The sequence below is a fragment of the Agelaius tricolor genome, unplaced genomic scaffold (genome assembly GCF_023055355.1).
Source record: "Agelaius tricolor isolate 1412-34295 unplaced genomic scaffold, bAgeTri1.0.p SCAF_112, whole genome shotgun sequence".
In the NCBI taxonomy this organism is placed as follows: Eukaryota; Metazoa; Chordata; class Aves; order Passeriformes; family Icteridae; genus Agelaius; species Agelaius tricolor.
In genome coordinates this window covers 85,074-111,699 of record NW_027269372.1, presented here as the reverse complement: position 1 = coordinate 111,699, position 26,626 = coordinate 85,074, and the positions used below count along the sequence as shown (strand labels likewise).

The window sequence follows — 26,626 nt, the reverse complement described above, 5'->3', positions numbered from 1 at the left end:
GGGGCGGAGGTTGCCATGAGCGTGGAGGCGGGGCGTTGCCACGGAAGCCCTCGGGGGCGGGGCACCGGCCGAAAGCAGCATTTTGATTGGACATGATGGGGTGTCAGTCAGCGTTCCCGCGCTTTCATTGGGTTTCCGTCCTGCCCTCACGGTGCGTTCCCGCCTCTTCCCCGAGCCGCACTCTGATTGGTTTGCGCTAACATCGCTCAAGTCTCGCACGCGAATCACAACACGTGAGAGGCGGGGCCTCCGTCTCTCCGGCAACCAGGTAAGGCGGGAACTCCGCGAGAGGGCGTGGCCGGGGAGGGATGGGGGCGGGGCTCCTCACAGCCAATGGGAAGCGGCGGCGTCGGGCCGGGGGCGGGGTCAAGGGTCAGGCCGGATCCAAGATGGCGGCGGCGCTGGGGCGGTGAGCGCGCGCCAGGGGCCGACCCCCCCCTTCCCCCCCCATGGGACCCCCCCGGGGTCACCCCCGACCCCCCCCACGGGACCCCCCCACCCCAAAAACCCCCCCGGGACCCCCCGGCCGGGCCTTGAGCGCCCGGGACCCCCCCAAGGCCTCGGGCCTGGGCTGCGGCCCAGCCCCCCACAACCCTCCCGACCCCCCCCAGCCCCTGTGGGACCCTCCCCCCCCCAAACTGCCCGGGATCCCCCCCCCCGAATCTGCTCTGTGACCCCCCCATTCCCCTCCCTGCTGCCCCCCAAATGGGATTGAACCCCCCCGTGCCCACCTGAGGGGGCCTTGGGGTGTCCCGGTGCCCCCAGGTGCGGTTTGGGGGGGGTCTCCCATTGCTTTTGGGGTGCTGATCCCCTTGTGCTCCCCAGGTGAATTTTGGGGGGGACCCTGTCTGTTTTTGGGTTTCTGACCCCCCCGTGCCCCCCAGCTGGGATTTGAGGGTTATTTTGGGGGGGTCTCTGTCTGGTTTTTGGTTTCTGACCTCCCCGTGCCCCCAGGTGGATTCTGTGGGGTATTTTGGGGAGGTTCTCCCCCTGTTTTGTGTTCCTGACCCCCTCATGCCCCCAGCTGGGGTTTGGGGGGTATTTTGGGGGGGTTCCCTGACTGTGTTTGTGTTCCTGACCCCTCCGTGCCCCCAGGTGGCCTCTCGGGCTCACCCTGTGCTGCCTCCTCGGGGCCTCGCTCGCCGTCGACCGCGGCAACTTCAAGACGTGCGAGCAGAGCGGCTTCTGCAGGTGTGGGGAGGGGAGGGGGGCACACCTGGGTGGGTGGGGGAGAGGGGGGGCTCGGCCCGGGGGGGTCACTCAGGGCCCGGGTCCTGTCCCCCCCCCCAGGCGGCAGCGGCGGATCCAGCCCGGGAACTCCCCGTACCGGGCCCTGCTGGAGTCGCTGGAGCTCGGCCCTGACGTGGCCAGGATGCGGCTGGTGAACGAGGTCACACAGGTGAGGGGACACTGGGGACACTGGGGGGACATTGTGGGGACAGGAGGGGTCACAGGATGCGGCTGGTGAATGAGGTCACACAGGTGAGGGGACACTGGGGACACTGGGGTCCTTCTGTGCAGGTGTCGCTGCTGTGGGAGGTGTGGGGGCCCCCAGGTGTCCCTGTCCCCGTGTCCCCTGCCCCAGATGATGCTGTCCCTCCCCAGGTGCTGCTGGAGCTGTGGGGGCCCTGAGCTGTCCCTGTCCCAGGTGTCACTGTCCCCGTGTCCCCTGCCCCAGGTGACCGTGTCCCCGTGTCCCCCCTCACTCAGGTGCCGCTGCTGCTGGAGCTGTGGGGGCTCTCTGGGAACGTCACCCGCCTGCGCATCCAGGAGCTGAACCCGCTGCGACCCCGGTACCAGGTGCCCGATGTGCTGCTGGGAGAGCCACCCGCTGAGAGGTGAGGGGACATGGGGACAGTGGGGACAATGGGGACAGAGCCACCCGCTGAGAGGTGAGGGGACAATGGGGACAATGGGGACAGAGCCACCCGCTGAGAGGTGAGGGGACATGGGGACAATGGAGACATGGGGACAGAGCCACCCGCTGAGAGGTGAGGGGACAATGGGGACAGTGGGGACAGAGCTACCTGCTGAGAGGTGAGGGGACATGGGGACAATGGGGACAATGGGGACATAGGCACCCGCTGAGAGGTGAGGGGACAATGGGGACAGTGGGGACAGAGGCACCCGCTGAGAGGTGAGGGGACAATGGGGACAGTGGGGACAGAGGCACCCGCTGAGAGGTGAGGGGACAATGGGGACACAGGAGGGGGTCACAGCCACCCCTGACAGGCGAGGGAGCAGGGTGGGCACAGCCACCCCCTGATGGTCACTGTCCCCAGGCTGTGGTGAAGGCACCTGGAGCTGTTCCTGGGGTGGCGCTCACAGCACTCTGGGGTGCCCTGGGGTGGTGACACTGTCCCCAAACCCCGCTGTCCCAGGGTGGCAGTCACAGAGCTCTGGGGTGCTCTGGGATGATCCAGGGGTGCCCTGGGATGGTGACAGCCCCTGATGGCCACTGTCCCCAGGCTGGAGGTGACAGGCCGTGACGAGGGCACCCTGGAGCTGTCCCTGGGTGGCACTCACAGCACTCTGGGGTGGTGACACTGTCCCCAACCCCTCTGTCCCCAGGCTGGAGGTGACAGGCCGTGACAAGGGCACCCTGGAGCTGTCCCAGGGTGGCACTCACAGCACTCTGGGGTGCCCTGGGATGGTGACACTGTCCCAAACCCCTCTGTCCCCAGGCTGGAGGTGACAGGCCGTGACGAGGGCACGCTGGAGCTGTCCCTGGGCCCCGGCGGGCACCGGCTGCTGGTGACAGAGCGCCCGTTCCGCCTGGACCTGCTGCGGCACCGGGAGCTGCTCTGCTCCGTCAACGCCCGCGGCCTCCTCGTCTTCGAGCACCAGCGGCGCCGCCGGGACTCGTGAGTGACCTAAAAACGCCGTAAAAAAACCCTCAAAACCCTCAAAAATCCTCAAGGAACCTTCAACCCTCTGCAAAAATAACAACCCCATAAAACCCCTGAGAAACCTTCAAAATACTCCCCAAAAATGCATTAAAATCCCTTAAAACCCTCTTAAAATAATCCCCAAAAAAACACATAAAAATCACTCAAAAACCCTCAAAATAACCCCAAAAACTACTTAAAGATCACTCAAAACCCCTCAAAATAACCCCTGAGATTCATGTAAAAATTCCTTAAAATAGCTGAAAAAGCCCTTAGAAACCTTCAAAAAATTCTTAACAAACTCTGAAAAAATCCTCTAACAATCCACAAAAAGCTCTCAAAAACCCACAAAATACTCCCTCAAAATCATATTAAAAACCCTCAAACCCCCCCCAAAAACCCCTATCAAACCCTCATAAAATCCACAAAACCCCAAAAAACCCTTGAAGAACTCTCCAAAAAACCCTTAAAAAACCTCACAAAAACCCTCAAAAAAGCCTCAAAGTACCCCCCAAAAAAACATTAAAAAACCCTCGAAAAAACCTCACAAAAAACCCCTCAAAAATGCCAAAAAAAATTGTTAAAAAAGCCCCACAGAAGCCCCCAAATCCCCCCCAGGCCGTTGGTTGCAGCGGGAGCGGGGCCGGCAGCGCTCAAGGGGGGGGTGGGGGGTGTCCCCCCCCCCCCAAAGCACAGAGGGGGTCGGGGGTCGCCCCCCGAGCTGAGGGGGGGTCCCCAGGGCCCGGGGGGGCCGCGCTGACTCTCTGTGTTTCTGTTTTGGTGCCCCCCACCCCCAGTCTGGCGGATAAAGTTAGTTCTGTGTGGGATAAGATCAAGAGCCTTTTCCGTAGGTAAATCCATGGAATGCGCCCCCAAAAACCCCCCCCCAAAAACCCCCCCGGACCCCCCCCTCAAAAAGGGACCCCCCCCTTCTCACAGTGGGAGGGGGTAGGAGTAGCTGGGGGGGCTTGGAATCCCCCCCAAAAAAAGGGGGAGCAGGAGCAGCTTGGGGGGAGTTGCTGTGGCCCCCAAAAAATCGGGGAGGGGGCTGGAGTAGCCAGGGGGGGTCTGTGCCCCCCCAAACCCCCCTCCCCAAATTGAAGGGTCAGGTGTAGCCAGGGGGGGTCTGTGCCCCCCTCCCCAAATTGAAGGGTCAGGTGTAGCCAGGGGGGGTCTGGACACCCCAAAAATGAGGAGATTCCCCCCCCCAATCCCCCCCAGAGTGGGCAGGAGCAGCTCCAAAATTCGGGGTCCCCCCAAAATTCGGGGTCCTGGGGGTGCCCCTTGTCCCTGCCCCCCCCTCTTTGGGGCACCCCAGGACCCCAAATTCCCACAGGGACCCCCCCAAGGACCCCCCAGGCGAGGAGGGGGCGGCGCAGGAGGGACCCGAGGACGGCACTGGCAGCACCCAGAGCGAGAAGGTGACAAGGACAAGGGGGGGACACTGGGGTGGGACACCCCCAAATTAAAACCCCCCCACACACCCCTTTTTTGGGGAGGGGTCCCCCCCATTCCTGACTGGATTTGTCCCCCCCCAGCCCACAGAGCCCCCGGCAGAGCCCGAGGAGGAGCCGGGGGCCTGGGAGGAGACGTTCAAAACGCACACGGACAGCAAACCCTACGGTGGGGACACCTGGGGACACCTGGGGACGCTGGGAGGGACACGGGGGGACCCCTGTGACCCCCCCAAACCCCTTCTCCCCACAGGACCCACCTCGGTGGGGTTGGATTTCTCCCTGCCTGGATTCGAGCACGTGTACGGCATCCCCGAGCACGCCGACAACCTGCGGCTGCGGCCCACCGAGTGAGCCGGGGACACTGGGGACACTGGGGACACTTTGGGGACACTGGGGACACTGTGGGGACATTGGGGACACCACAGGGACGTTGGGGTGACACAGAGACACGGAGGGACACGAGGATGTGGGGGCACAGGAGCATGGTGAGGGCTGACGGTGGCGCTGAGGGGGCGGTGGTGTCACCGTGGGAGGACAGGAGCGCTGTGGGGTGACAGTGACAGTGACAGCAGTGACGGTGACAGCAGTGACAGCAACAGCAGTGACAGTGACAGCAGTGACAGCGACAGCAGTGACAGCGACAGCGATGCTGTGTGCGGGTGGCAGCAGCGATGGTGGCTTCATGGGGTGACAGTGACATCCTGGGGGTGTTCCTAACCTTGTCCCCGTGTCCCTGATGTCCCCAGGGCGGGTGGCCTGTACTGGTTGAACACCCCTGGGGATGTCCCTGACCCCTGGCAGTGTCCCTGAGTGTCCCCATGTCCCCTGGGGGGGTGACCCGTACTGGTTGAACACCCCTGGCAGTGTCCCCATCCCCCTGTCAGCGTCCCTGAGTGTCCCCATGTCCCCAGGGTGGGTGACCCGTACTGGTTGAACACCCCTGGCAGTGTCCCCATCCCCTGGCAGTGTCCCCGTCCCCCTGGCAGCGTCCCCATCCCCTGTCAGTGTCCCTGAGTGTCCCCATGTCCCCAGGGGGGGTGACCCGTACCGCCTGTACACCCCTGGCAGTGTCCCCGTCCCCCTGGCAGCGTCCCTGAGTGTCCCCGTGTCCCCAGGGGGGGTGACCCTGACCCCTGGCAGTGTCCCCATCCCCTGTCAGTGTCCCTGAGTGTCCCCGTGTCCCCAGGGGGGGTGACCCTGACCCCTGGCAGTGTCCCCGTCCCCCTGGCAGCGTCCCTGAGTGTCCCCGTGTCCCCAGGGGGGGTGACCCGTACCGCCTGTACAACCTGGACGTGTTCCAGTACGAGGTGTTCACGCCCATGGCCCTGTACGGCTCTGTGCCGCTGCTGCTCGCCCACCGGCCCCGCCTCAGCCTCGGCCTCTTCTGGCTCAACGCCGCTGAGACCTGGGTGGACATCGGCTCCAACACGGCCGGGAAGGTCAGCTGGGGGAGTTTGGGGGGGATTTGGGGGGTTCTGGTTGGGTTTGGGGGGTCCTGGGTGGACATCGGCTCCAACACGGCCAGGAAGGTCAGCTGGGGGATTTTGGGGAAGTTTTGGGGGGTCCCGGGTGGACATCAGCTCCAACACGGCCAGGAAGATCTGGTGGGGAGGTTTGGGGAGGTTTGGGGGAGGTTTGGGGGGGGTCCTGGTTGGGTTTGGGGGGTCCTGGGTGGACATCGGCTCCAACACGGCCAGGAAGGTCAGCTGGGGGAGTTTGGGGGGATTTGGGGGAGGTTTGGGGGTTCCTGGGTGGACATTGGCTCCAACACGGCTGGGAAGGTCCGGCAGAGGGGTCTGGGGGAGGTCTGGGGAGGTTTGGGGGGTCCAGGGTGGGTTTGGGGGTTCTTGGGTGGACATCAGCTCCAACATGGCCAGGAAGGTCTGGCTGGGGGGGGTTTGGGGGGGTCCTAGCTGGATTTGGGGGTTTCTGGGGGGACATTGGCTCCAACACCACTGAGAGATCCAAGAGGGGTTTGGGGGGTTCTGGAGGGGATTTGGGGGGTCTGGGGTCTTTGAGAGGCCAAGACCACCGGGAAAGTCCAAGAGGGGAATTTGGTGGGTCTGGGGTGGTCTCTGTTTATCCCAGTGGGAGTTTGGGGTTGCTGACCCCCTGTGCCACCCCCAGACCCTTTTTGGGAAGCTCCTGGATTACATGCAGGGGGGGGGTGAGACCCCCCAGACCGAGGTGCGCTGGATGTCCGAGAGCGGCGTCATCGACGTCTTCCTGCTGCTGGGGCCGGGGCCCGCCGACGTCACCGCCCAGTACGGGAGGCTGACCGGTACGGGGACACTGGGGACACTGGGGACACTGGGGACACTGGGGACACTGGGATTGGGACATCAGTACAGGAGAGTGACCGGTACGGGGACACTGGGACACTGGGGACACTGGGATTGGGACACTGGGGATACTGGGGACACCAGTACAGGAGACTGACCGGTACGGGGACACTGGGGATACTGGGATGGGGACACTGGGGACACTGGGATGGGGACACTGGGGACACTGGGGATACTGGGACACTGGGATGGGGACACCAGTATGGGAGGCTGACCGGTACGGGGACACTGGGGACACTGGGATGGGGACCTGGGGACACTGGGGATACTGGGGACACTGGGATAGGGACACTGGGGACACTGGGGACACTGGGATGGGGACACCAGTATGGGAGGCTGACCGGTACGGGGACACTGGGGACACTGGGGACACTGGGGACACTGGAGATACTGGGGTGGGGGCACTGGGGACACTGGGGATACTGGGGACACCAGTATGGGAGACTGACCGGTACGGGGACACTGGGGACACTGGAGACACTGGGGACACCAGTACAGGAGACTGACTGGTACAGGGACACCGGGGACACTTGGGACACTGGAGATACTGGAGATACTGGGGATACTGGGATGGGGACACTGGGATTGGGACATTGGGATGGGGACAGGGACACCAGTACGAGAGACTGACCGGTACGGGGACACTGGGGACACTGGGGATACTGGGATGGGGACACCAATACGGGAGACTGGTACGCGGGGACACTGGGGACACTGGGGATCCTGGGGTGGGACATTGGGATGGGGACAGGGACACCAGAACAGAGCCCTGACCAGTACTGGACACTGGGGACACCGCAAATTTCTCTCCCTCAGCCCCGTTCCCATCCTCAGGGGGATTTTTGGGGGATTTCTCAAGTTTGATCTTGCCCAGTTTTTTTGTTCTTAGAGTTATTTCTGCCCCATTCCCACTTTTAGGATTATTTTCAGAGGATTCCTGCCCCATTCCCACTTTTAGGATTATTTTCAGGGCATTCCCACCCCATTCCCACTTTTAGGATTATTTTCAGGGCATTCCCACCCCATTCCCACTTTTGGGGTTATTTTCAGAGGATTCCCACCCCATTCCCACTTTTGGGGTTATTTTCAGGGCGTTTCCACCCTACCCCACTTTTAGGATTATTTTAAGGGATCTCTCCCATCTGGCCCTGCCCCATCCCCATTTTTGGGGCCGTTTTGGGCAATTTCACTCCCGTTTCTGCCCCTTGCCCAGGCACGCAGGCGCTGCCCCCCCTGTTCTCCCTGGGCTACCACCAGAGCCGCTGGAATTACCAGGACGAGGCGGACGTGGAGGCCGTGGAGAGGGGCTTCGAGGAGCACGAGCTGCCCCTGGACGTGCTCTGGCTGGACATCGAGCACGCCGACGGCAAACGCTACTTCACCTGGGACCCCGCCAAATTCCCCAACCCGCGGGGAATGCTGGAGCGCCTGGCGGCCCGGAAACGCAGGGTGGGGATGGGAATGGGGTGGGAATGGATTGGGAATGGGGTGGGAATGGGATTCTGCAAAATTCCCCCATTCTCGGGGGATGCTGGAGCACCTGGCGGCCCGGAAACGCAGGGTGGGGATGGGATTGGGATTGGGAATGGGGTGGGATTGGGATTGGGATTGGGATTGGGATTGGGATTGGGATTGGGATTGGGATTGGGAATGGGATTGGGAATGGGTGGGATTGGGATTGGGGTGGGAGCCGGGTTGGGAATAGGGTGGAAGCAGGATTGGGGTTGGGAATGGGATCCTGCAAAATTCCCCAACCCGCGGGGCATGCTGGAGTGCCTGGCGGCCCAGAAACGCAGGGTGGGGATGGGAATGGGGTGGGAATGGATTGGGAATGGGGTGGGAATGGGGTGGGAATGGGATTAGGAATGGGATTGGGAATGGGGTGGGATTGGGAATGGTGTGGGAATGGGATCCTGCAAAATTCCCCCATTCTCGGGGGATGCTGGAGCACCTGGCGGCCCGGAAACGCAGGGTGGGGATGGGAATGGGATTGGGATTGGGATTGGGATTGGGATTGGGATTGGGATTGGGATTGGGATTGGGATCCTGCGGAATTCCCAAAGCTCCTGGAGCAGCTGGCAGCACAGAAATGCAGGATGGGGATGAGAAGGGGAAGGGGATTGGGTTTGGGACAGAGAACAGGAGTGGAATTGGGATTTGGTGTGGGTTTGGGGTTGGTTTGGAATGGAATTGGGAATAGGAATGGGACTGGGATGGGGAATGGGGTCAGGAGCAAGATGGGGGATAGGAAATGGAAAACGGGATTGGAATCGGACCAGAAATGAGCTGGACATTGGGATTGAGATCAGGATCAGGAATGAAAATTAGAATTGGGGTCCTCCTGCCCAGACAGTGACAGTGGGGACCCCACAAAGGCATTTTGGGGTTATTCTGGGTGGTTTTGTGTCCGGGGACCGGGGTGGGGACGGGAATTGGGAACGTTCCCTTGGCCACTGCCCCTCTGGTCACTGCCCCGTGGTCACTCACCCTGTGGTCACTCACCCTGTGGTCACTCCCCCGTGGTCACTCACCCTGTGGTCACTCCCCCATGGTCACTCACCCTGTGGTCACTCCCCCCATGGTCACTCCCCCGTGGTCACTCCCCGTGGTCACTCCCTGTGGTCACTCTCACCCTGTGGTCACTCTCACCCTGTGGTCACTCCCCTGTGGTCACTCCCCATGGTCACTCCCCCGTGGTCACTCCCTGTGGTCACTCCCTGTGGTCACTCCCCCCACAGATGGTCAGCATCGTGGACCCTCACATCAAGGTGGACGGGGGGTACCGGGTGCACTCGGAGCTGCGGGCGCGGGGCCTCTACGTCAAAACCAAGGATGGCAACGACTACGAGGGCTGGTGCTGGCCCGGTCAGTGGGGCTGGGGGGGCTTTTAGGGGGTTTTGGGGAGTCTTCAAGGGGTTTTGGGGGATTTTGGGGGAGTCCTCGAGGGGTTTTAGGGGATTTTGGGGGGGTCTGGGGGCTCCTGAAGGGATTTTGGGGGGTGTCGGGGTGCTCGGTGAGCTGCACATCAAGACCGAGGATGGTCTGGCTACAAAGGGTGGTGTTGGAGCAGTCAGTGGGGCTGGGAGGGGTCCTCGAGGGCTTTTAGAGGATTTTGTGGGGGTCCTCGAGGGGTTTTAGGGGATTTTGGGAGGGTTTGGGGGCTCCTGAAGGGATTTTTGGGGTGTCTGGGAATGCTTGGGGAGTCGCAGATCAAGACCGAGGATGGTCTGGCTACAAAGGGGGGTGGTGGTGGTTCAGTCAGTGGGGCTGGGGGGAATTTGGGGTGGTTTGGGGGGATTTTGGGGTGGTTTTGGGGTCTCCAGGGAGGTCACAAGCCCCCCTGTGTCCCCCCCAGGCTCCTCAGCATACCCCGACTTCACCAACCCCGAGATGCGCGAGTGGTGGGCGAACATGTTTGCCTACGACCAGTACGAGGTGAGGACCCCCAAAATCTCTGTCAGACCCCCCCAAATCTCCATCAGACCCCCCCAGAGCCCCAGGATCCCCTCAAAGCATTCCCAGAACCCTGGGACCCCCCCCCCCAAATTCCCCTCCCCACCTTTCCCCCCTCTCACCCTCCTCCCTTGGGGCTTCTCCTCCTCCTCCCCTTGGAGACACCCCCCCATCTTTTTGGGAGGATTTTGGGGAACCCCCTGAAGATTTTAGGACCCCTCCCATATTTTGGGATTTCCCTGCTGATTTTTGGGGTTCTCCTGAGCTTCAAGCCCTCCCTAATTTTAGGGAACCCCCACAAATCTCTCCCCACCCCTTTTTTCTCCCTCTCACCCTTTTTGGAGACCCCGCCTTGGTTTTCTGCCCCAATTTTGGGGATCCCCTGGGAGGGTTTTAAAACCCCCCCATATTTTTGGGGTCCCCCCGCTGATTTGGGGTCCCCCCAGGGCTCCACGGAGGCGCTGTTCACCTGGAATGACATGAACGAGCCGTCGGTGTTCAGCGGCCCCGAGGTGACGATGCACAAGGACGCGCGGCACTTCGGGGGCTGGGAGCACCGGGAGCTGCACAACATCTACGGGCTCTACGTGGTGAGACCCCCACCCAAAACCCCCCCAGGGACACCCCAAAAACCCCACAGGGACCCCCCAAAAAAATCCCGATCTCCCTGAGCCCCCCCAAACCCCTCAGGGACCCCCCTAAACCTTGGGTGGTTCGAGGGCTGGGAGCACCTGTGGGCTCTTTGTGGTGAGATTCCCCCCCAAAAATCCTCTGGGACACCCCCCAGATCTCCTGAGAGACCCCAAAATCCTCACAGGGACACCCCAAAAACCCCACAGGGACCCCCAAAAAAATCCCGATCTCCCTGAGGCCCCCAAACCCCTTTAAAACCCCTCTTGGGCCCCTCCAATTCCCCATTCATTTCCCTCCAAACCCCTTCAAGGCCCCCCAAAGCCCTTTAGGATCCTCCAAACCCTTTTAGCTGCCCCCAAACCCACAATCCCCCCTTCATTTCTCCCCAAACCTTTCTAGGACCCCCAAAACTGTTTTAGATCCCCACAAACCCCCTTTAAGATCCCCCAAACCCCCTTTAGGATCCCCCAAACCCTCTCAATCCCCCCTTCATTTCTCCCCAAACCCCTTTAGGACCCCCAAAACTGTTTTAGATCCCCACAAACCCCTTTTAGGCCCCCCAAATCTCCTTTTAGGCCCCCCAAACCCCCTTTAGGAACCCCCAAACCTTCTCAATTCCCCCTTCATTTTCCCCCAAAACTGTTTTAGACCCCCACAAAACCCTTTTAGGCCCCCCAAACCCTCTTTAGGAACCCCCAAACCTTCTCAATTCCCCCTTCATTTTCCCCCAAACCCCTTTAGCCTCCCCAAAACCTGTTTTAGATGCCTGAAACCTCCTTTAAGATCCCCCAAACCTTCTCAATTCCCCCTTCATTTCCCCCAAAACCCCTTTGGCTCTCTCCAATCCCTTTGGGGTGGGGTTTGGGATCGGGTTAGGGGTCAGGTTTTGGATAGGGTTAGGGGTCAGGTTTTGGGTTAGGGGTAGGGGTAGGTTTTGGGTGGGTTTTGGGTGGGTTTTGGGTGGGTTTGGGATCGGGTTAGGGGTCAGGTTTTGGGTAGGGTTTTGGGGTGGGTTTTGGGTGGGTTTTGGGTGGGTTTGGGATCGGGTTAGGGGTCAGGTTTTGGGTAGGGTTTTGAGGTGGGTTTTGGGTGGGTTTGGGATCGGATTAGGGGTCAGGTTTTGGATAGGGTTAGGGGTCAGGTTTTGGGTAGGGTTTTGGGTGGGTTTTGGGGTCAGGTTTTGGGTGGGTTTTGGGTGGGTTTTGGGGTCAGGTTTTGGGTGGGTTTTGGGGTGGGTTTTGGGTGGGTTTGGGATCGGGTTAGGGGTCAGGTTTTGGGTGGGTTTTGGGGTCAGGTTTTGGGTGGGTTTTGGGGTGGGTTTTGGGGTCAGGTTTTGGGTGGCTTTTGGGGTGGGTTTTGGGGTCAGGTTTTGGGTGGCTTTTGGGGTGGTTTTTTGGGGTGCCTGACCCCATTTTCCCCATTGCCAGCACAAGGCCACGGCCGAGGGGCAGATCCGGCGCTCGGGGGGGCGGCTCCGGCCCTTCGTGCTCAGCCGCGCCTTCTTCGCCGGCTCCCAGCGCTACGGTGAGGACTGGGGGCAAATCCCGGGAATTTGGGCAAATCCTGGAATTCTGGGGGGTGGGCCAGGATGGAGGGGAACCTCCCTGAGCTGAGACACCCCCCAAACCCCCCCAGGTGCGGTTTGGACCGGGGACAACACGGCCGATTGGGAGCACCTGAGGATCTCCATCCCCATGTGCCTGAGCTTCGGGCTGGCCGGGCTGGCGTTCTGTGGGGGTGAGCCCAACTGGGAGCACTGGGAGTACTGGGAATGGGTCAGGGATTGGGGATGGGATAGGGAATGGGTCAGGGATCGGGTTATGGGATAGGGATGGGGTCAGGGATTGGGTCAGGGATTGGGTTATGGGGTCAGGGATTGGGTTATGGGATAGGGAATAGGGTCAGGGATTGGGTTATGGGACAGGGAATGGGGTCAGGGATTGGGTTATGGGACAGGGATTGGGGTCAGGGATTGGGTTATGGGATAGGGATGGGGTCAGGGATGGGATCCAGAATATAAATGGGACCAGCATCAGTAATGTTTTAGGACCAGGATTGGGGTCTGGACCAGAACCAGGATCTAGGATCAGAATTGGGAGCAGGATCAGGAATGGGATCAGGAACTGGGACCAGGACTGGGATCAACATCAGGACTGGGATTGGGATGAGGACCAAGACCAGGATTGGGATCGGGGCTGGGACCAGGATCAGAACCAGGACCAGGATCTGGGCTCAGGACTGGGATCAGGATTGGGATCAGGACCAGGATCTGGGCTCAGGATTGGGATCAGGACCAGGATCAGGACCAGGATCTGGGCTCAGGGCTGGGATCAGGACCAGGATCTGGGCTCAGGCTGGGATCAGGACCAGGATCTGGGCTCAGGGCTGGGATCAGGACCAGGATCTGGGCTCAGGATTGGGATCAGAACCAGAACTGGGCTCAGGACTGGGATCAGAACCAGCACCGGGATCTGGGACCGGGATCAGGCTCGGGATCCGGGCTCACTGCCCCCCCTGCCCCGTTGGCAGCGGACGTGGGCGGATTTTTCCAGAACCCCGGCCCGGAGCTGCAGGTGCGCTGGTACCAGGCCGGGGCCTTCCAGCCCTTCTTCCGCGCCCACGCGCACCTGGACACGGCGCGGCGCGAGCCCTGGCTGCTGAGCCCCGAGCACCTGGCCATGGTCAGGGCCGCGCTGCGGCGCCGCTACGCCCTGCTGCCCACGTGGTACACGGCCTTCTACCGCTGCCACCGCCAGGGCATCCCCGTCATGAGGTGTGGGAACCCTAAAAACCCCGAATTCACCCCAAAAACCCACCTGAGTAACCCCAAACCCCACTGCTGCCCACGTGGTACACGGCCTTCTACCGCTGCCACCGCCAGGGCATCCCCGTCATGAGGTGTGGGACCCTAAAAACCCCGAATTCACCCCAAAAACCCACCTGAGATAACCCTAAATCCACCCTAAATCCACCCTGCTGCCCACGTGGTACATGGCCTTCTACCGCTGCCACCGCCAGGGCATCCCCGTCATGAGGTGTGGGACCCCAAAAAACCCCGAATTCACCCCAAAAACCCACCTGGGTAACCCCAAACCCCACTGCTGCCCACGTGGTACACGGCCTTCTACCGCTGCCACCGCCAGGGCATCCCCGTCATGAGGTGTGGGAACCCTAAAAACCCCAAATCTACCCCAAAAACCCACCTGGGTAACCCCAAATCCACCTGAGATAACCCTAAATCCACCCCAAATCCACCCCAAATCCACCCTGCTGCCCACGTGGTACACGGCCTTCTACCGCTGCCACCGCCAGGGCATCCCCGTCATGAGGTGTGGGACCCCAAAAAACCCTGAATTCACCCCAAAAACCCACCTGGGTAACCCCAAACCCCACTGCTGCCCACGTGGTACACGGCCTTCTACCGCTGCCACCGCCAGGGCATCCCCGTCATGAGGTGTGGGACCCAAAAAACCCTGAATTCACCCCAAAAACCCACCTGAGATAACCCTAAATGCACCCCAAACCCCACTGCTGCCCACGTGGTACATGGCCTTCTACCGCTGCCACCGCCAGGGCATCCCCGTCATGAGGTGTGGGAACCCTAAAAACCCCAAATCTACCCCAAAAACCCACCTGGGTAACCCCAAATCCACCTGAGATAACCCTAAATCCACCCCAAATCCACCCCAAATCCACCCTGCTGCCCACGTGGTACACGGCCTTCTACCACTGCCACCGCCAGGGCATCCCCGTCATGAGGTGTGGGAACCCTAAAAACCCCGAATTCACCCCAAAAACCCACCTGAGTAACCCCAAACCCCACTGCTGCCCACGTGGTACACGGCCTTCTACCGCTGCCACCGCCAGGGCATCCCCGTCATGAGGTGTGGGACCCAAAAACCCCAAATCCACCCTAAAAACCCACCCAGGATAACCCCAAATCCACCCCAAAAACCTACCTAGGGTAACCCTAAATCCATCCAGGATAGCTCCAAACCCCCTGACCACAAACCCCCAAAATGCCCCAAACCCCCCTGACCCCAAACCCCCAAAATACCCCCAAAACCCCCTGACCCCAAATCCCCTGACCACAAACCCCCTGACCCCAAAGCCCCAAAATGCCCCCAAACCCCCTGACCCCAAACCCCACTGTCCCCCCAGACCCCTGTGGATGGAATTCCCAGATGACCCCCAGACCTTCGCCATGGATGACCAATACATGATCGGTGAGGGGGAGTCCCTGACCCTTTTTAGGGTCCCTGACTCCCTTTTTGGGGTCCCTGACCCCTTTTAGGATCCCTTTTGGGGTCATTTTTGGGGTTTTCCCCTTGCTGACCCCTGTTCCCCAGACCGGGTGCTCCTGGTGCACCCCGTGACAGAACCGGGCGCCCGTGGGGTCAACGTGTACCTGCCTGGGGAGGGAGAGGTGAGTGAGGGGATTTTGGGGTGTTTTGGGGTTTTTTTTAGGGTTTTTTGGGGGTTCAGGACCCTTCTGAACCCTAAATTTACCTCCCCCAGGTCTGGTACAATGATGAGACCCATGAGCAGCACCGGGCACCCCAGACCCTCTATGTGCCCGTCACCCTCAGCACCGTGGGTTTTTGGGGGGGCTCAAGGGGTTTGGGGAGGGTGCTGGGACCCTAAAACACCTGGGAGACCCTGAAACTTCCCCTGCAGACCCTAAAATTCCCCCTCGACACCCCAAAATCCTCCCCTGATCCCCCTGTTCCTGCATGGGGAGGGTGGTGCCCATCACCCTCAGCACCGTGGGTTGTTGTTTGAGGGGTTTTTGGGGGGCTCAAGGGGTTTGGGGAGGGTGTTGGGACCCCAAAAACCTCCCTGGAGACCCCAGAACTTCCATGGTGACCCCAAAATCCCCTTGGAGACCCCCAAACCCTCCTGCATCCCCCCCCAGATCCCTGTGTTCCAATGGTGGGGGGGACAGTGGGGGTGACCCCCCAAGCACTGGGGATGGCCTGGGGTGTTTTGGGGTTTTTTTGGGCGGGGTTTGAGGGGATTTGGGTTTTTTTTTATTGGGGTTTTTGGGGTGCTGACCCCTCGGTGCCCCCCAGATCCCGGTGTTCCAGCGGGGGGGGACGGTGATCCCACGCCAGGACCGACCTCGCCGCTCCACCGAGGCCATGAAGAACGACCCCTTCACCCTCTACGTGGCCCTGAGCCCCCAGGTGAGCGTGGGGACCCCAAAACCTCTCCAGGAACCCCAAAACCCCTGCCAGGAACCCCAAAATTCCCCCAAACACCTTCCAGGTGAGTGCAGGGACCCCGAATTCCCCCCAGGGACCCCAAAAACTCTTCCTGGGACCCCCAAAACCCCTCTGAGTCACTTCCAGACCCCCTCATTGTCCCCCAAACCCCCTCAGGACCCCCTGAAAGCCCTCAAGACCTCCCCCAAATCTGCTGAGACTCCCCCCAAACCCCCCAGGACCTCCCCAAACCCTTCTGAGACTCCCCCAAAACCTCCCCAAACCTTTCTGGGACCCCCCCAAACCCCCTTTTGTCCCCCAGGGCACGGCGCAGGGGGATCTGTACCTGGATGATGGGGTCAGCTTCGACTACGCCACCAAAAACGCATTCCTGCACCGGCACTTCAGCTTTGCCAATGGCACACTCACCTCCAGGTACCCAAAATATCCCCAAAATAGCCCAAAATATCCTAAAATATTGAAAAAATACTGCCTGAGACAGCCCCAGGGTACCCTGATTGCCAGGTACCTAAAAATACCCTAAAATACGCCCAAAACTGCCCCCCAAAAAAACTCCCAGGCACCTTCACAGGCAGGTACCCCAAACACCCCAAAACCAACGGGGAAAAAGGGGGGAAATGTGAGGGGAAAAGGGAAACGTGAGGGGGGAAAAGGGTGGGAAAATGTGAGGGGACAAAAAGGCCTGGAAAATGAGAGGGGAAAAGGGGAACCACGAGGGAAGAAAAGGGCGAGAAACGTGAGAGGAGGAAAAAGGCGGAAACATGAGGGGAGAAAGGAAAATGTGAGGGGAGAAAGAGAAACGTGAGGGGGAAAAAGGGCGGGAAACGTGAGGGGGAAAAGGGAAATGTGAGGGGAAAAAAGAGTGGGAAACGTGAGGGGAAGAAAATGGCCGGAAAACGTGAGGGGACAAAAAGGGCGGGAAACATGAGGGGACAAAAAGGGCGGGAAAACGTGAGGGGTCAAAAAGGGCGGGAAAATGTGAGGGGAGAAAAAGAGCGGGAAAACGTGAGGGGAAAAAAGAGCGGGAAAACGTGAGGGGAAAAACCCAGCCCCAAAAATAACCCAAATTACTGAAAAATACCCCTCAAATTCACCCCAAAACAACCCCTAGGAACCCTCACGGTCAGGTACCCAAAAATGGTCCTAAAATATCCCCAAAACAGCTCAAAAATACCCCCAAAGCAGCCATCAGGCACCCTCACAGCCAGGTGCACAAAAATACCCTAAAAATACCCCAAAGTCACCCCAAACCCCTCCCAGGAACCCTCATGGTCATGAACCCAAAATACCCCAAAACCAGCTCCAAAATACCCCAAAAATATCCCGGGACGCCCCCAAATCTCCATTTCTTCTGGGTCCTGTCTGTGATGGTGTTGAGGGATCAGGGGAGATTTTGGGGGTATTTTTTGGGGGTCTGGGACCCCCCCTTTGACCCTTTTGTCCCCCCCAGCTCTGCTGACCCCCGCGGGTCCATGTCCAGCCCGGCCTGGCTGGAGCGAGTGGTCATCCTTGGGGTGGGGCAGCCGGACAGCGCCCTGCTGACCACCCATGGTGAGAGGGATTTGGGGGCATTTGGGGGTTTTAGGGTGGATTTTGGGGTTTTTTGGGGGGGTTTTAGGGTGGATTTTGGGGGTTTTGGGGGGGGTTTTGATGGGGTCATCCTGGGGGTGGGGAGGCCGGAGAGCACCTGGCTCAGGATGGACAATGAGGGGTTGGGGGAGGATTTTGGGGGATCCTGAGTAGATTTTGGGGTTTCTGGGGGATTTTTGGGGTTCCTGAGGGAGGATTTTGGGATCCCTATTGTCCTTGAGAGAGTTTTCGGTTTTTGAGGGGAATTTGGGATCTTTGAGGGAGGGTTTGGGATCCCTGAGGGGATTTTGTTGTCCTTCAGAGAATTTTGGGGTTTTGAGGGGAATTTGGAGTCCCTGAGGTGAATTCGGGGTCCCTCATGGGAAATTTGGGGTTTCTGAGGAGCATTTTGGGTTTCTGGGGAGCATTTTGGGTTCCTGATGGGATTTTGGGCTCTGTGAGCTGGAGCTTTAGGATTCCTCAGGGCTTTTGTGTTCCTGGTGGATTTTTGGGATCCCTGACCCCAGATTTGGGATCCCTGACCCCGAATTCTGTGTCCCCCTCCCCAGACGGTTCCCAGACCCCGCTGCAGTTCCAGTACGACCCCGAGCGCTCGGTGCTGACCCTGCGGCGTCCGGGGGTCCCCATGGGGGCTGACTGGAGCATCTCCCTTCGATAATGGACGGGGGGGGGCCCCCGGACCCCCCCCAAAATCCCCCCTGAACCCCCCGGGCCCCCCCAGAGCCCCCCAAAAAACCTCAAATCCCCCCTCCCCCCCTAAACCCCCTGCTGCTGTTTGAGGAGCCCAGAACTGGGGGTGGGGGTTGGGGTTTGAGTCCCCCAGGATGAGGGGGGAGCCCCCCCCAAAATGAGGATTGAGCCCCCCCAAATTAGGGGTTGAGACCCCCCCAAAAATGAGGGGTCAGTCCCTCCCCCCATAATGAGGATTGAGCCCCCCCCAAATGAGGGGTCAGACCCACCCCAAATCAGGGTTTGAGCCCCCTCCATTTTACCCCAAATTTGGGGGAGTTTGGGGTCTCTGAGCCCACAAATTTGAGGTTGAGGGGTGAATCTGCCCCCCCCCCCCCAAATTAGGGGGGTTTGGAGGGGTCTGAAACCCCCTAAATTGGGGTGTCCCGCCCCAAATTTGGGTGGGGGTCGCGTCGAGGGGGGGGGGTTGGGGACCAAGGCTCTGCGTGCGCCCCCCCCGCGCCCCCTCCCCCTTTTTTTCTGCCCCTCCCCCACCCCCGGGAGGGTCTGGGGGGGGGTTTGGGGACCCCTCCCCCCTCTTTTTGGGGTGGGGGAGGGGCAGAGCCGGGTGGGGGTGGGGGAGAGGCGCAGCGCCGCGCGGAGTTTTGATAAAACACGAAATAAAACCAAATAAAAATCGGGAATTTGGGCAATTTTGGGATCCCGAACGGGGGGGGGGTGGGGGGGAGGCCGGAACCTTTCTTGCGACCCCCGGAACTTTTCACCCGCGGGACCCGGGGGTAGGGGGGGAATATTACGAAGACGAACCGGAAGTCGCTGTCAGACCGGAAGTGCTGTCCCACCGGAGCCTCCGCGTCCCCGAAAGCGGCGCCGGCCCCGCCCCCCTCTCACCGGAACCCCCCCCGTCCCCGGGACCCCCCGACCCCTCCCCACGGACCCCCGGCAGGGCTCGAAACCCCCCGGACACCCTCCCGAGACCGGGCCGGCAGCAGCGCCACGTCCGCACTGGGAGTGAAGCGGGACTGGGAGCACTGGGGAGGGAACTGGGATTGAGGGGGGGAGACTGGGAGTGAACTGGGATTGGGGGGGGGCGACTGGGAGCACTGGGAAGAGCCGCTGAAGACCCCCGGGAGGGGAGGATGTGAAAGAGGGGACCCCCCCCAGGACCCCCCCGACCCTCCCAGGACCCTCCCCGACCCCCCCAGACCTTCCCAGGACCCCCCGGGACCCCCTGAGAGCCCTCGGGACCCCCCCAAGACCCCCCCGCGATGCGGCTCCGCCTCAGGAACGTTTTCCTCGTTTATTTCGTGGTGTCGCTCGTGGGGCTCTTCTGCGCCCTGCGGGAGCTCGGTGAGAGCCGGGGGAGGGGGATTTGGGGGGGTCTGGGGGGCTTTAGGGGGGTCTGGGGGGGTCTGGACCCCCCTCGGGCTGGGCTGAGCCCGCCCAGAGGGGATTTGGGGGGGTCCGGAGAGGTCTGGGGGGATTTTGGGGGAGGATCTGGAGGGTTTGGGGGCTCTGGGAGTGATTTGGGGTGGTTTGGGGGCGATTTTGGGGGGCATTTGGGGTTCTAGGGGTGATTTTGGGGGGGATCTGGGGGTTCTAAAGGGGTCTGTGAGAATTTGGGGGGATCTGGGGCGATTTTGGGGGAAGATCTGGAGGATTTGGGGGAAGATCTGGAGGATTTTGGGGGTCTGGGGTGGATTGGGGGCGTCCAGAAGGGTCTGGGGGGAGCTCTGAGGGAGGATCTAGAAGGTTCGGGGGGATTTGGGGGGAATTTGGGGAAGTCCGAGAGGATTTGGGGGCTCTGGGGGCCATTTTGGGGTGATTTGGGGAGGATTTTGGGGGTCCCTGACGCCCCCTCCCCCCCCAGGCCGGCCCTGTCCCTGCCCCCCCCCCGAGCCCGAGCGGCGCCGGGGCCGCCCCGGGGGGGGCGCGGGGGGGGAGGGGCTGCCCCCGATCTACGTGGTGACCCCGACGTACGCCAGGTGAGCCCCCAGACCCACAATAACCCCCCCAGAGCCCCCAGACCCACAATAACCCCCCCAGAGCCCCCAGACCCACAATAACCCCCCCCAGAGCCCCCAGACCCACAATAACCCCCCCAGAGCCCCCAGACCCACAATAACCCCCCCCAAAGCCCCCAGACCCATTTACACCCCCTCATCTTCCCCCCAGGCAGAGCTGCTGCAGCCCCCAGACCCCAAATCCTTTCTGGGTTCCCCCAGCCCCAATTTCTCCTCCCCTGAGACCTCCAGGCCGCCCCCAGACCCATTTTAACCCCCCCCAAAGCCCCCAGACCAATTGTAACCCCCCCAAAGCCCCCAGCCCCATTTTGACCCCCCCAAAGCCCCCAGCCCCATTTTGACCCCCTCATTTCCCCCCGTTCTGCTGCAAAAGGCAAAGCCGCCCCAAACCCCAGCCCCATTTACCCCCCTTAACCCGACCTGAGCCCCCTGCCCCGACCACCCCCGATCCCCCCCGAGCCCCCGGGACCCCCGGGCCGCCCCCAGCCCCATTTGAACCCCTCGCTCCCCGCAGGCCGGTGCAGAAGGCGGAGCTGGTTCGCCTGTCCCAGACCCTGCTCCACGTCCCCGCCCTGCACTGGGTGGTGGTCGAGGACGCCGCCGCCCCCCTCGGCGCTGGTGGGGGGGGTCCTGGCGGCCTCGGGGGTCTCGTTCACGCACCTGAACGCCGAGACCCCCCCGGATTTGAGGGGGGGTCCCGAGGCCCCGTCCTGGCTGTTCCCGAGGGGGGCGGAGCAGCGGAACCGCGCCCTGCGCTGGCTGCGGGACACGCGGGGCGGCGACGAGCCCGGCGTGGTTTATTTCGCTGATGATGACAACACCTACAGCCTGCGGCTCTTCGAGGAGGTGGGGCTTGAAATCCCAAAAAAAAAAAACCCCAAAAAAATCCAAAAATCCTGAAAAAAATACGACCTGGGAAAGCCCAAATTCACCTGAGCCACCCCGAGCCATCCTAAACTCAGCCAAATTCCCCCCAAATTGTTCAAATTCTCCTAAACATCCACAGCCTGTGGCTCTTCCAGGAGGTGGGGCTTGAAATCCCAAAAAAAACCCCCAAAAAATCCAAAAATCCTGAAAAAAATACGACCTGGGAAAGCCCAAATTCACCTGAGCCACCCCGAGCCATCCTAAACTCAGCCAAATTCCTCCCAAAATTGTTCAAATTCTCCTAAACATCCACAGCCTGAGGCTCTTCGAGGAGGTGGGGCTTGAAATCCCCCCCCAAAAAAAAAAATCCCTGGAAAAAAAGACAAAAAAAACCCCCAAAAAATCCAAAAATCCTGAAAAAAATACGACCTGGGAAAGCCCAAATTCACCTGAGCCACCCCGAGCCATCCTAAACTCAGCCAAATCCCCCCAAAATTGTTCAAGTTCTCCTAAACATCCACAGCCTGCGGCTCTTCCAGGAGGTGGGGACTTGGGAATGCCAGGAAATCCCCGAAAAAATTCAAAAATCCCAAAAAAAATCCGACCTGAGAGAGCCCTGGTTCACCTGAGCATTGGTGGCTGCTCCTGAGCCACCCTAAAGCCACTGAAATGCCCCCAAAATCATTCAAATTCCCCTCAACACCTCTCTTTGAGGCTCTTCGGGGAGATGGGGGCCTGAAATCCCAAAAAATCCCTGGAAAAAAATGAAAATCGCCCAAAAAAATCCGAGCTATAAAACCCCATTTTTCCTTATTTTTTCCCAATTTTCCCCATTTTTTCCCCATTTTTCCCCCCAGATGCGCAGCACCCGCGGCGTCTCCGTCTGGCCCGTGGGGCTGGAATGCCCCTATAAATCCCCAATAAATTTAATTTTTTCCCCGTTTTTTCCCCGTTTTTCCCCATTTTCCCCCTCAGATGCGCAGCACCCGTGGCTTCTCTGTCTGGCCCGTGGGGCTGGAATACCCCAATAAATCCCCAATAAATCCCCAATAAATCCCCAATAAATCCCCAATAAATCCCCAATAAATCCCCTATAAAATGCTATTTTTTCCCCATTTTCCCCTGCCCAGATGCGCAGCACCCGCGGCGTCTCCGTCTGGCCCGTGGGGCTGGAATGCCCCAATAAATCCCCAATAAATCCCCTATAAAATGCTATTTTTTCCCTGTTTTTTCCCCATTTTTCCCCATTTTCCCCCCAAGATGCGCAGCACCCGCGGCGTGTCCGTCTGGCCCGTGGGGCTGGAATGCCCCAATAAATCCCCAATAAATTTAATTTTTCCCCATTTTTGCTGTTTTCCCCTGCCCAGATGCGCAGCACCCGCGGTGTCTCTGTCTGGCCCGTGGGGCTGGAATACCCCAATAAATCCCCAATAAATCCCCAATAAATCCCCTATAAAATGCTATTTTTTTCCCCGTTTTTCCCCCTCAGATGCGCAGCACCCGCGGCGTGTCCGTCTGGCCCGTGGGGCTGGAATACCCCAATAAATCCCCAATAAATCCCCAATAAATCCCCAATAAATCCCCTATAAAATGTAATTTTTTCCCCGTTTTTCCCCATTTTTCCCCCGCCCAGATGCGCAGCACCCGCGGCGTCTCCGTCTGGCCCGTGGGGCTGGAATGCCCCTATAAATCCCCAATAAATTTAATTTTTTCCCCGTTTTTTCCCCATTTTTCCCATTTTTTCCCCCCAGATGCACAGCACCTGCGGCGTCTCCGTCTGGCCCGTGGGGCTGGAATACCCCAATAAATCCCCAATAAATCCCCAATAAATCCCCTATAAATCCCCAATAAATCTCCAATAAATCCCCTATAAATCCCCAATAAATCCCTTATAAATTTAATTTTTTCCCGTTTTTCCCCATTTTTCCCCCGCCCAGATGCGCAGCACCCGCGGTGTCTCCGTCTGGCCCGTGGGGCTGGAATGCCCCTATAAATCCCCAATAAATTTAAATTTTTCCCCGTTTTTCCCCCGTTTTTCCCCATTTTCCCCCCAAGATGCGCAGCACCCGCGGCGTGTCCGTCTGGCCCGTGGGTCTGGAATACCCCAATAAATCCCCAATAAATCCCCAATAAATCCCCAATAAATCCCCTATAAATCCCCAATAAATCCCCTATAAAATGCTATTTTTTCCCCATTTTCCCCCCCCAGATGCGCAGCACCCGCGGCGTCTCTGTCTGACCCGTGGGGCTGGAATACCCCAATAAATCCCCAATAAATCCCCTATAAAATGCTATTTTTTCCCTGTTTTTTCCCCGTTTTTCCCCATTTTCCCCCTCAGATGCGCAGCACCCGCGGCGTGTCCGTCTGGCCCGTGGGTCTGGAATACCCCAATAAATCCCCTATAAATCCCCAATAAATCCCCAATAAATCCCCTATAAATCCCCAATAAATCCCCTATAAAATGCTATTTTTTTCCCCGTTTTTCCCCCTCAGATGCGCAGCACCCGCGGCGTGTCCGTCTGGCCCGTGGGTCTGGAATACCCCAATAAATCCCCAATAAATCCCCAATAAATCCCCAATAAATCCCCTATAAATCCCCAATAAATCCCCTATAAAATGCTATTTTTTCCCCATTTTCCCCCCCCAGATGCGCAGCACCCGCGGCGTCTCTGTCTGACCCGTGGGGCTGGAATACCCCAATAAATCCCCAATAAATCCCCTATAAAATGCTATTTTTTCCCTGTTTTTTCCCCGTTTTTCCCCATTTTCCCCCTCAGATGCGCAGCACCCCGCGGCGTGTCCGTCTGGCCCGTGGGTCTGGAATACCCCAATAAATCCCCTATAAATCCCCAATAAATCCCCAATAAATCCCCTATAAATCCCCTATAAATCCCCAATAAATCCCCTATAAAATGCTATTTTTTCCCCATTTTCCCCCCAGATGCGCAGCACCCCGCGGCGTCTCCGTCTGGCCCGTGGGTCTGGAATACCCCAATAAATCCCCTATAAATCCCCAATAAATCCCCAATAAATCCCCTATAAAATGCTATTTTTTCCCCGTTTTTTCTCCCCCAGATGCGCAGCACCCGCGGCGTCTCCGTCTGGCCCGTGGGGCTGGAATGCCCCAATAAATCCCCAATAAATCCCCAATAAATCCCCAATAAATCCCCAATAAATCCCCAATAAATCCCCTATAAATCCCCAATAAATCCCCTATAAAATGCTATTTTTTCCCCGTTTTTCCCCATTTTCCCCTGCCCAGATGCGCAGCACCCGCGGTGTCTCCGTCTGGCCCGTGGGGCTGGAATGCCCCTATAAATCCCCAATAAATTTAAATTTTTCCCCGTTTTTCCCCCGGTTTTCCCCATTTTCCCCCCAAGATGCGCAGCACCCACGGCGTGTCCGTCTGGCCCGTGGGTCTGGAATACCCCAATAAATCCCCAATAAATCCCCAATAAATCCCCAATAAATCCCCAATAAATCCCCTATAAAATGCTATTTTTTCCCCGTTTTTTCCCCCCCAGATGCGCAGCACCCGTGGCTTCTCCGTCTGGCCCGTGGGGCTGGAATGCCCCAATAAATCCCCTATAAATCCCCAATAAATCCCCAATAAATCCCCTATAAATCCCCAATAAATCCCCAATAAATCCCCAATAAATCCCCTATAAAATGCTATTTTTTCCCCGTTTTTCCCCATTTTCCCCTGCCCAGATGCGCAGCACCCGCGGCGTCTCCGTCTGGCCCGTGGGCCTGGTCGGGGGCCTGCGCCTGGAGCGGCCGCTGGTGTCCGGGGGCCGCGTGGTCGGGTTCCACACGGGCTGGCGCCCCGAGCGCCCCTTCCCGCTGGACATGGCCGGCTTCGCCGTGGCCCTGAGGCTGCTGCTCGCCCACCCCCCGCGCCCGCTTCGACCCCCGCGCCGAGAGGGGGTTCCTGGAGAGCTCCTTCCTGGGGGGGCTGGTGACCCCCGGGCAGCTGGAGCCGAGGGCTGATAACTGCACACAGGTGGGGATGGGGGGGGATTGGGGGGTTTGGGGGTGTTTGGGGCTTTGTGACCCCTCCCCATGGGCTGATAACTGCACACAGGTGGGGATTGGGGGGATTTGGGGGGGATTTTGGGGGATTTGGGGTGTCCTGGGGGGCTTTGGGGGCGGTTTGGGGCTGGTGACCCCCGGGCAGCTGGAGCCGAGGGCCGACAACTGCACACAGGTGGGGATTGGGGGGATTTGGGGGGGATTTGGGGTGTCCTGGTGGGGTTTGGGGGCTGATAACTGCACACAGGTGGGGACTGGGGGGGTTTGGGGTGTTCTGAGGGGCTTTGGGGGCTGATAACTGCACACAGGTGGGGATTGAGGTGTCCTAAAGAGGTTTTGGGGTGTCCTGGGGGGCTTTGGGGGCTGATAACTGCACACAGGTGGGGATTGGGGGGATTTGGGGGGGATTTGGGGGGGTTTGAGGCTTTGTGACCCCTCCCCATGGGCTGATAACTGCACACAGGTGGGGAATGGGGGAGTTTGAGGTGTCCTGGAGGGGTTTTGGGGTGTCCTGGGGGGTTTGGGGGCTGATAACTGCACACAGGTGGGGACTGGGGTGTCCTAAAGGGGTTTTGGGGTGTTCCAAGGGGATTTGGGGTGTCCTGGGGGGCTTTGGGGGCGGTTTGGGGCTGGTGACCCCCGGGCAGCTGGAGCCGAGGGCTGACAACTGCACACAGGTGGGGATTGGGGGGAGTTTGGGGGGTTTGGGGTGTTCTGAGGGGATTTGGGGGCTGATAACTGCACACAGGTGGGGATTGGGGTGAATTTGGGGTGTCCTGGAGGGTTTGGGAGCTGGTAACTGCACACAGGTGGGGATTGGGGGTGTTTGGGGGGGTTTGGGGTGTTCTGAGGGGATTTGGGGGCTGATAACTGCACACAGGTGGGGATTGGGGGGATTTGGGGGGGATTTGGGGGGGTTTGAGGCTTTGTGACCCCTCCCCATGGGCTGATAACTGCACACAGGTGGGGAATGGGGGAGTTTGAGGTGTCCTGGAGGGGTTTTGGGGTGTCCTGGGGGGTTTGGGGGCTGATAAATGCACACAGGTGGGGACTGGGGTGTCCTAAAGGGGTTTTGGGGTGTTCCAAGGGGATTTGGGGTGTCCTGGGGGGCTTTGGGGGCGGTTTGGGGCTGGTGACCCCCGGGCAGCTGGAGCCGAGGGCTGACAACTGCACACAGGTGGGGATTGGTGTGAATTTGGGGGGTTTGGGGTGTTCTGAGGGGATTTGGGGGCTGATAACTGCACACAGGTGGGGATTGGGGGGGTTTGGGGGGGATTTTGGGGGATTTGGGGTGTCCTGGGGGGCTTTGGGGGCTGATAACTGCACACAGGTGGGGATTGGGGTGTCCTAAAGGGGTTTGGGGGCGATTTGGGGTGTCCTGGAGGGGTTTTTGGGGTGATCTTGGCTGCTTTTGGGGCACAGGT

The 26,626-nt window shown here is 59.6% G+C and overlaps 2 protein-coding genes across 4 annotated transcripts in view; both read left to right on the top strand.

The window, feature by feature from the left end:
- Positions 1-324: 324 nt before the first annotated feature.
- Positions 325-18,965, top strand: GANAB (glucosidase II alpha subunit). Of its 3 annotated transcripts, none has more exons than XM_071419603.1 (25): positions 325-409; positions 1,096-1,191; positions 1,291-1,399; positions 1,711-1,838; positions 2,685-2,864; positions 3,686-3,739; positions 4,225-4,309; positions 4,427-4,511; positions 4,596-4,692; positions 5,604-5,784; positions 6,506-6,626; positions 7,901-8,136; positions 9,426-9,552; positions 10,043-10,122; positions 10,587-10,730; positions 12,201-12,297; positions 12,409-12,510; positions 13,303-13,546; positions 14,935-14,999; positions 15,123-15,199; positions 15,292-15,366; positions 15,846-15,959; positions 16,300-16,412; positions 17,449-17,549; positions 18,137-18,965. In XM_071419603.1, the coding sequence occupies exons 1-25, from the start codon at positions 390-392 to the stop codon at positions 18,244-18,246; spliced, it is 2,841 nt and encodes a 946-aa protein (XP_071275704.1). In that variant the 5' UTR covers positions 325-389; the 3' UTR covers positions 18,247-18,965. The 3 variants fall into 3 exon arrangements, with proteins under 3 accessions (XP_071275704.1, XP_071275703.1, XP_071275705.1); XM_071419602.1 differs by having other exon boundaries at positions 6,473-6,626; XM_071419604.1 differs by lacking the exon at positions 3,686-3,739 and having other exon boundaries at positions 6,473-6,626.
- A 116-nt stretch (positions 18,966-19,081) lies between these two features.
- Positions 19,082-26,626, top strand: part of EML3 (EMAP like 3) — an 18,937-nt gene continuing 11,392 nt past the window's right edge. The window contains 6 exon segments of the mRNA XM_071419631.1: positions 19,082-19,628; positions 20,149-20,263; positions 20,817-20,907; positions 20,909-21,148; positions 24,882-25,061; positions 25,063-25,197. Coding sequence (XP_071275732.1) covers positions 19,547-19,628; positions 20,149-20,263; positions 20,817-20,907; positions 20,909-21,148; positions 24,882-25,061; positions 25,063-25,197 — 843 coding nt within the window. The 5' untranslated portion in view covers positions 19,082-19,546.

Bases quoted from the DNA above. Each gene is read 5' to 3' on its own strand.
- GANAB (XM_071419602.1), top strand. From the start codon at position 390: ATGGCGGCGGCGCTGGGGCG. The intron at 10,731-12,200 runs GTGAGACCCCCA...CCCCATTGCCAG, and splicing joins ACATCTACGGGCTCTACGTG to CACAAGGCCACGGCCGAGGG. The intron at 17,550-18,136 runs GTGAGAGGGATT...CCCCCTCCCCAG, and splicing joins CGCCCTGCTGACCACCCATG to ACGGTTCCCAGACCCCGCTG.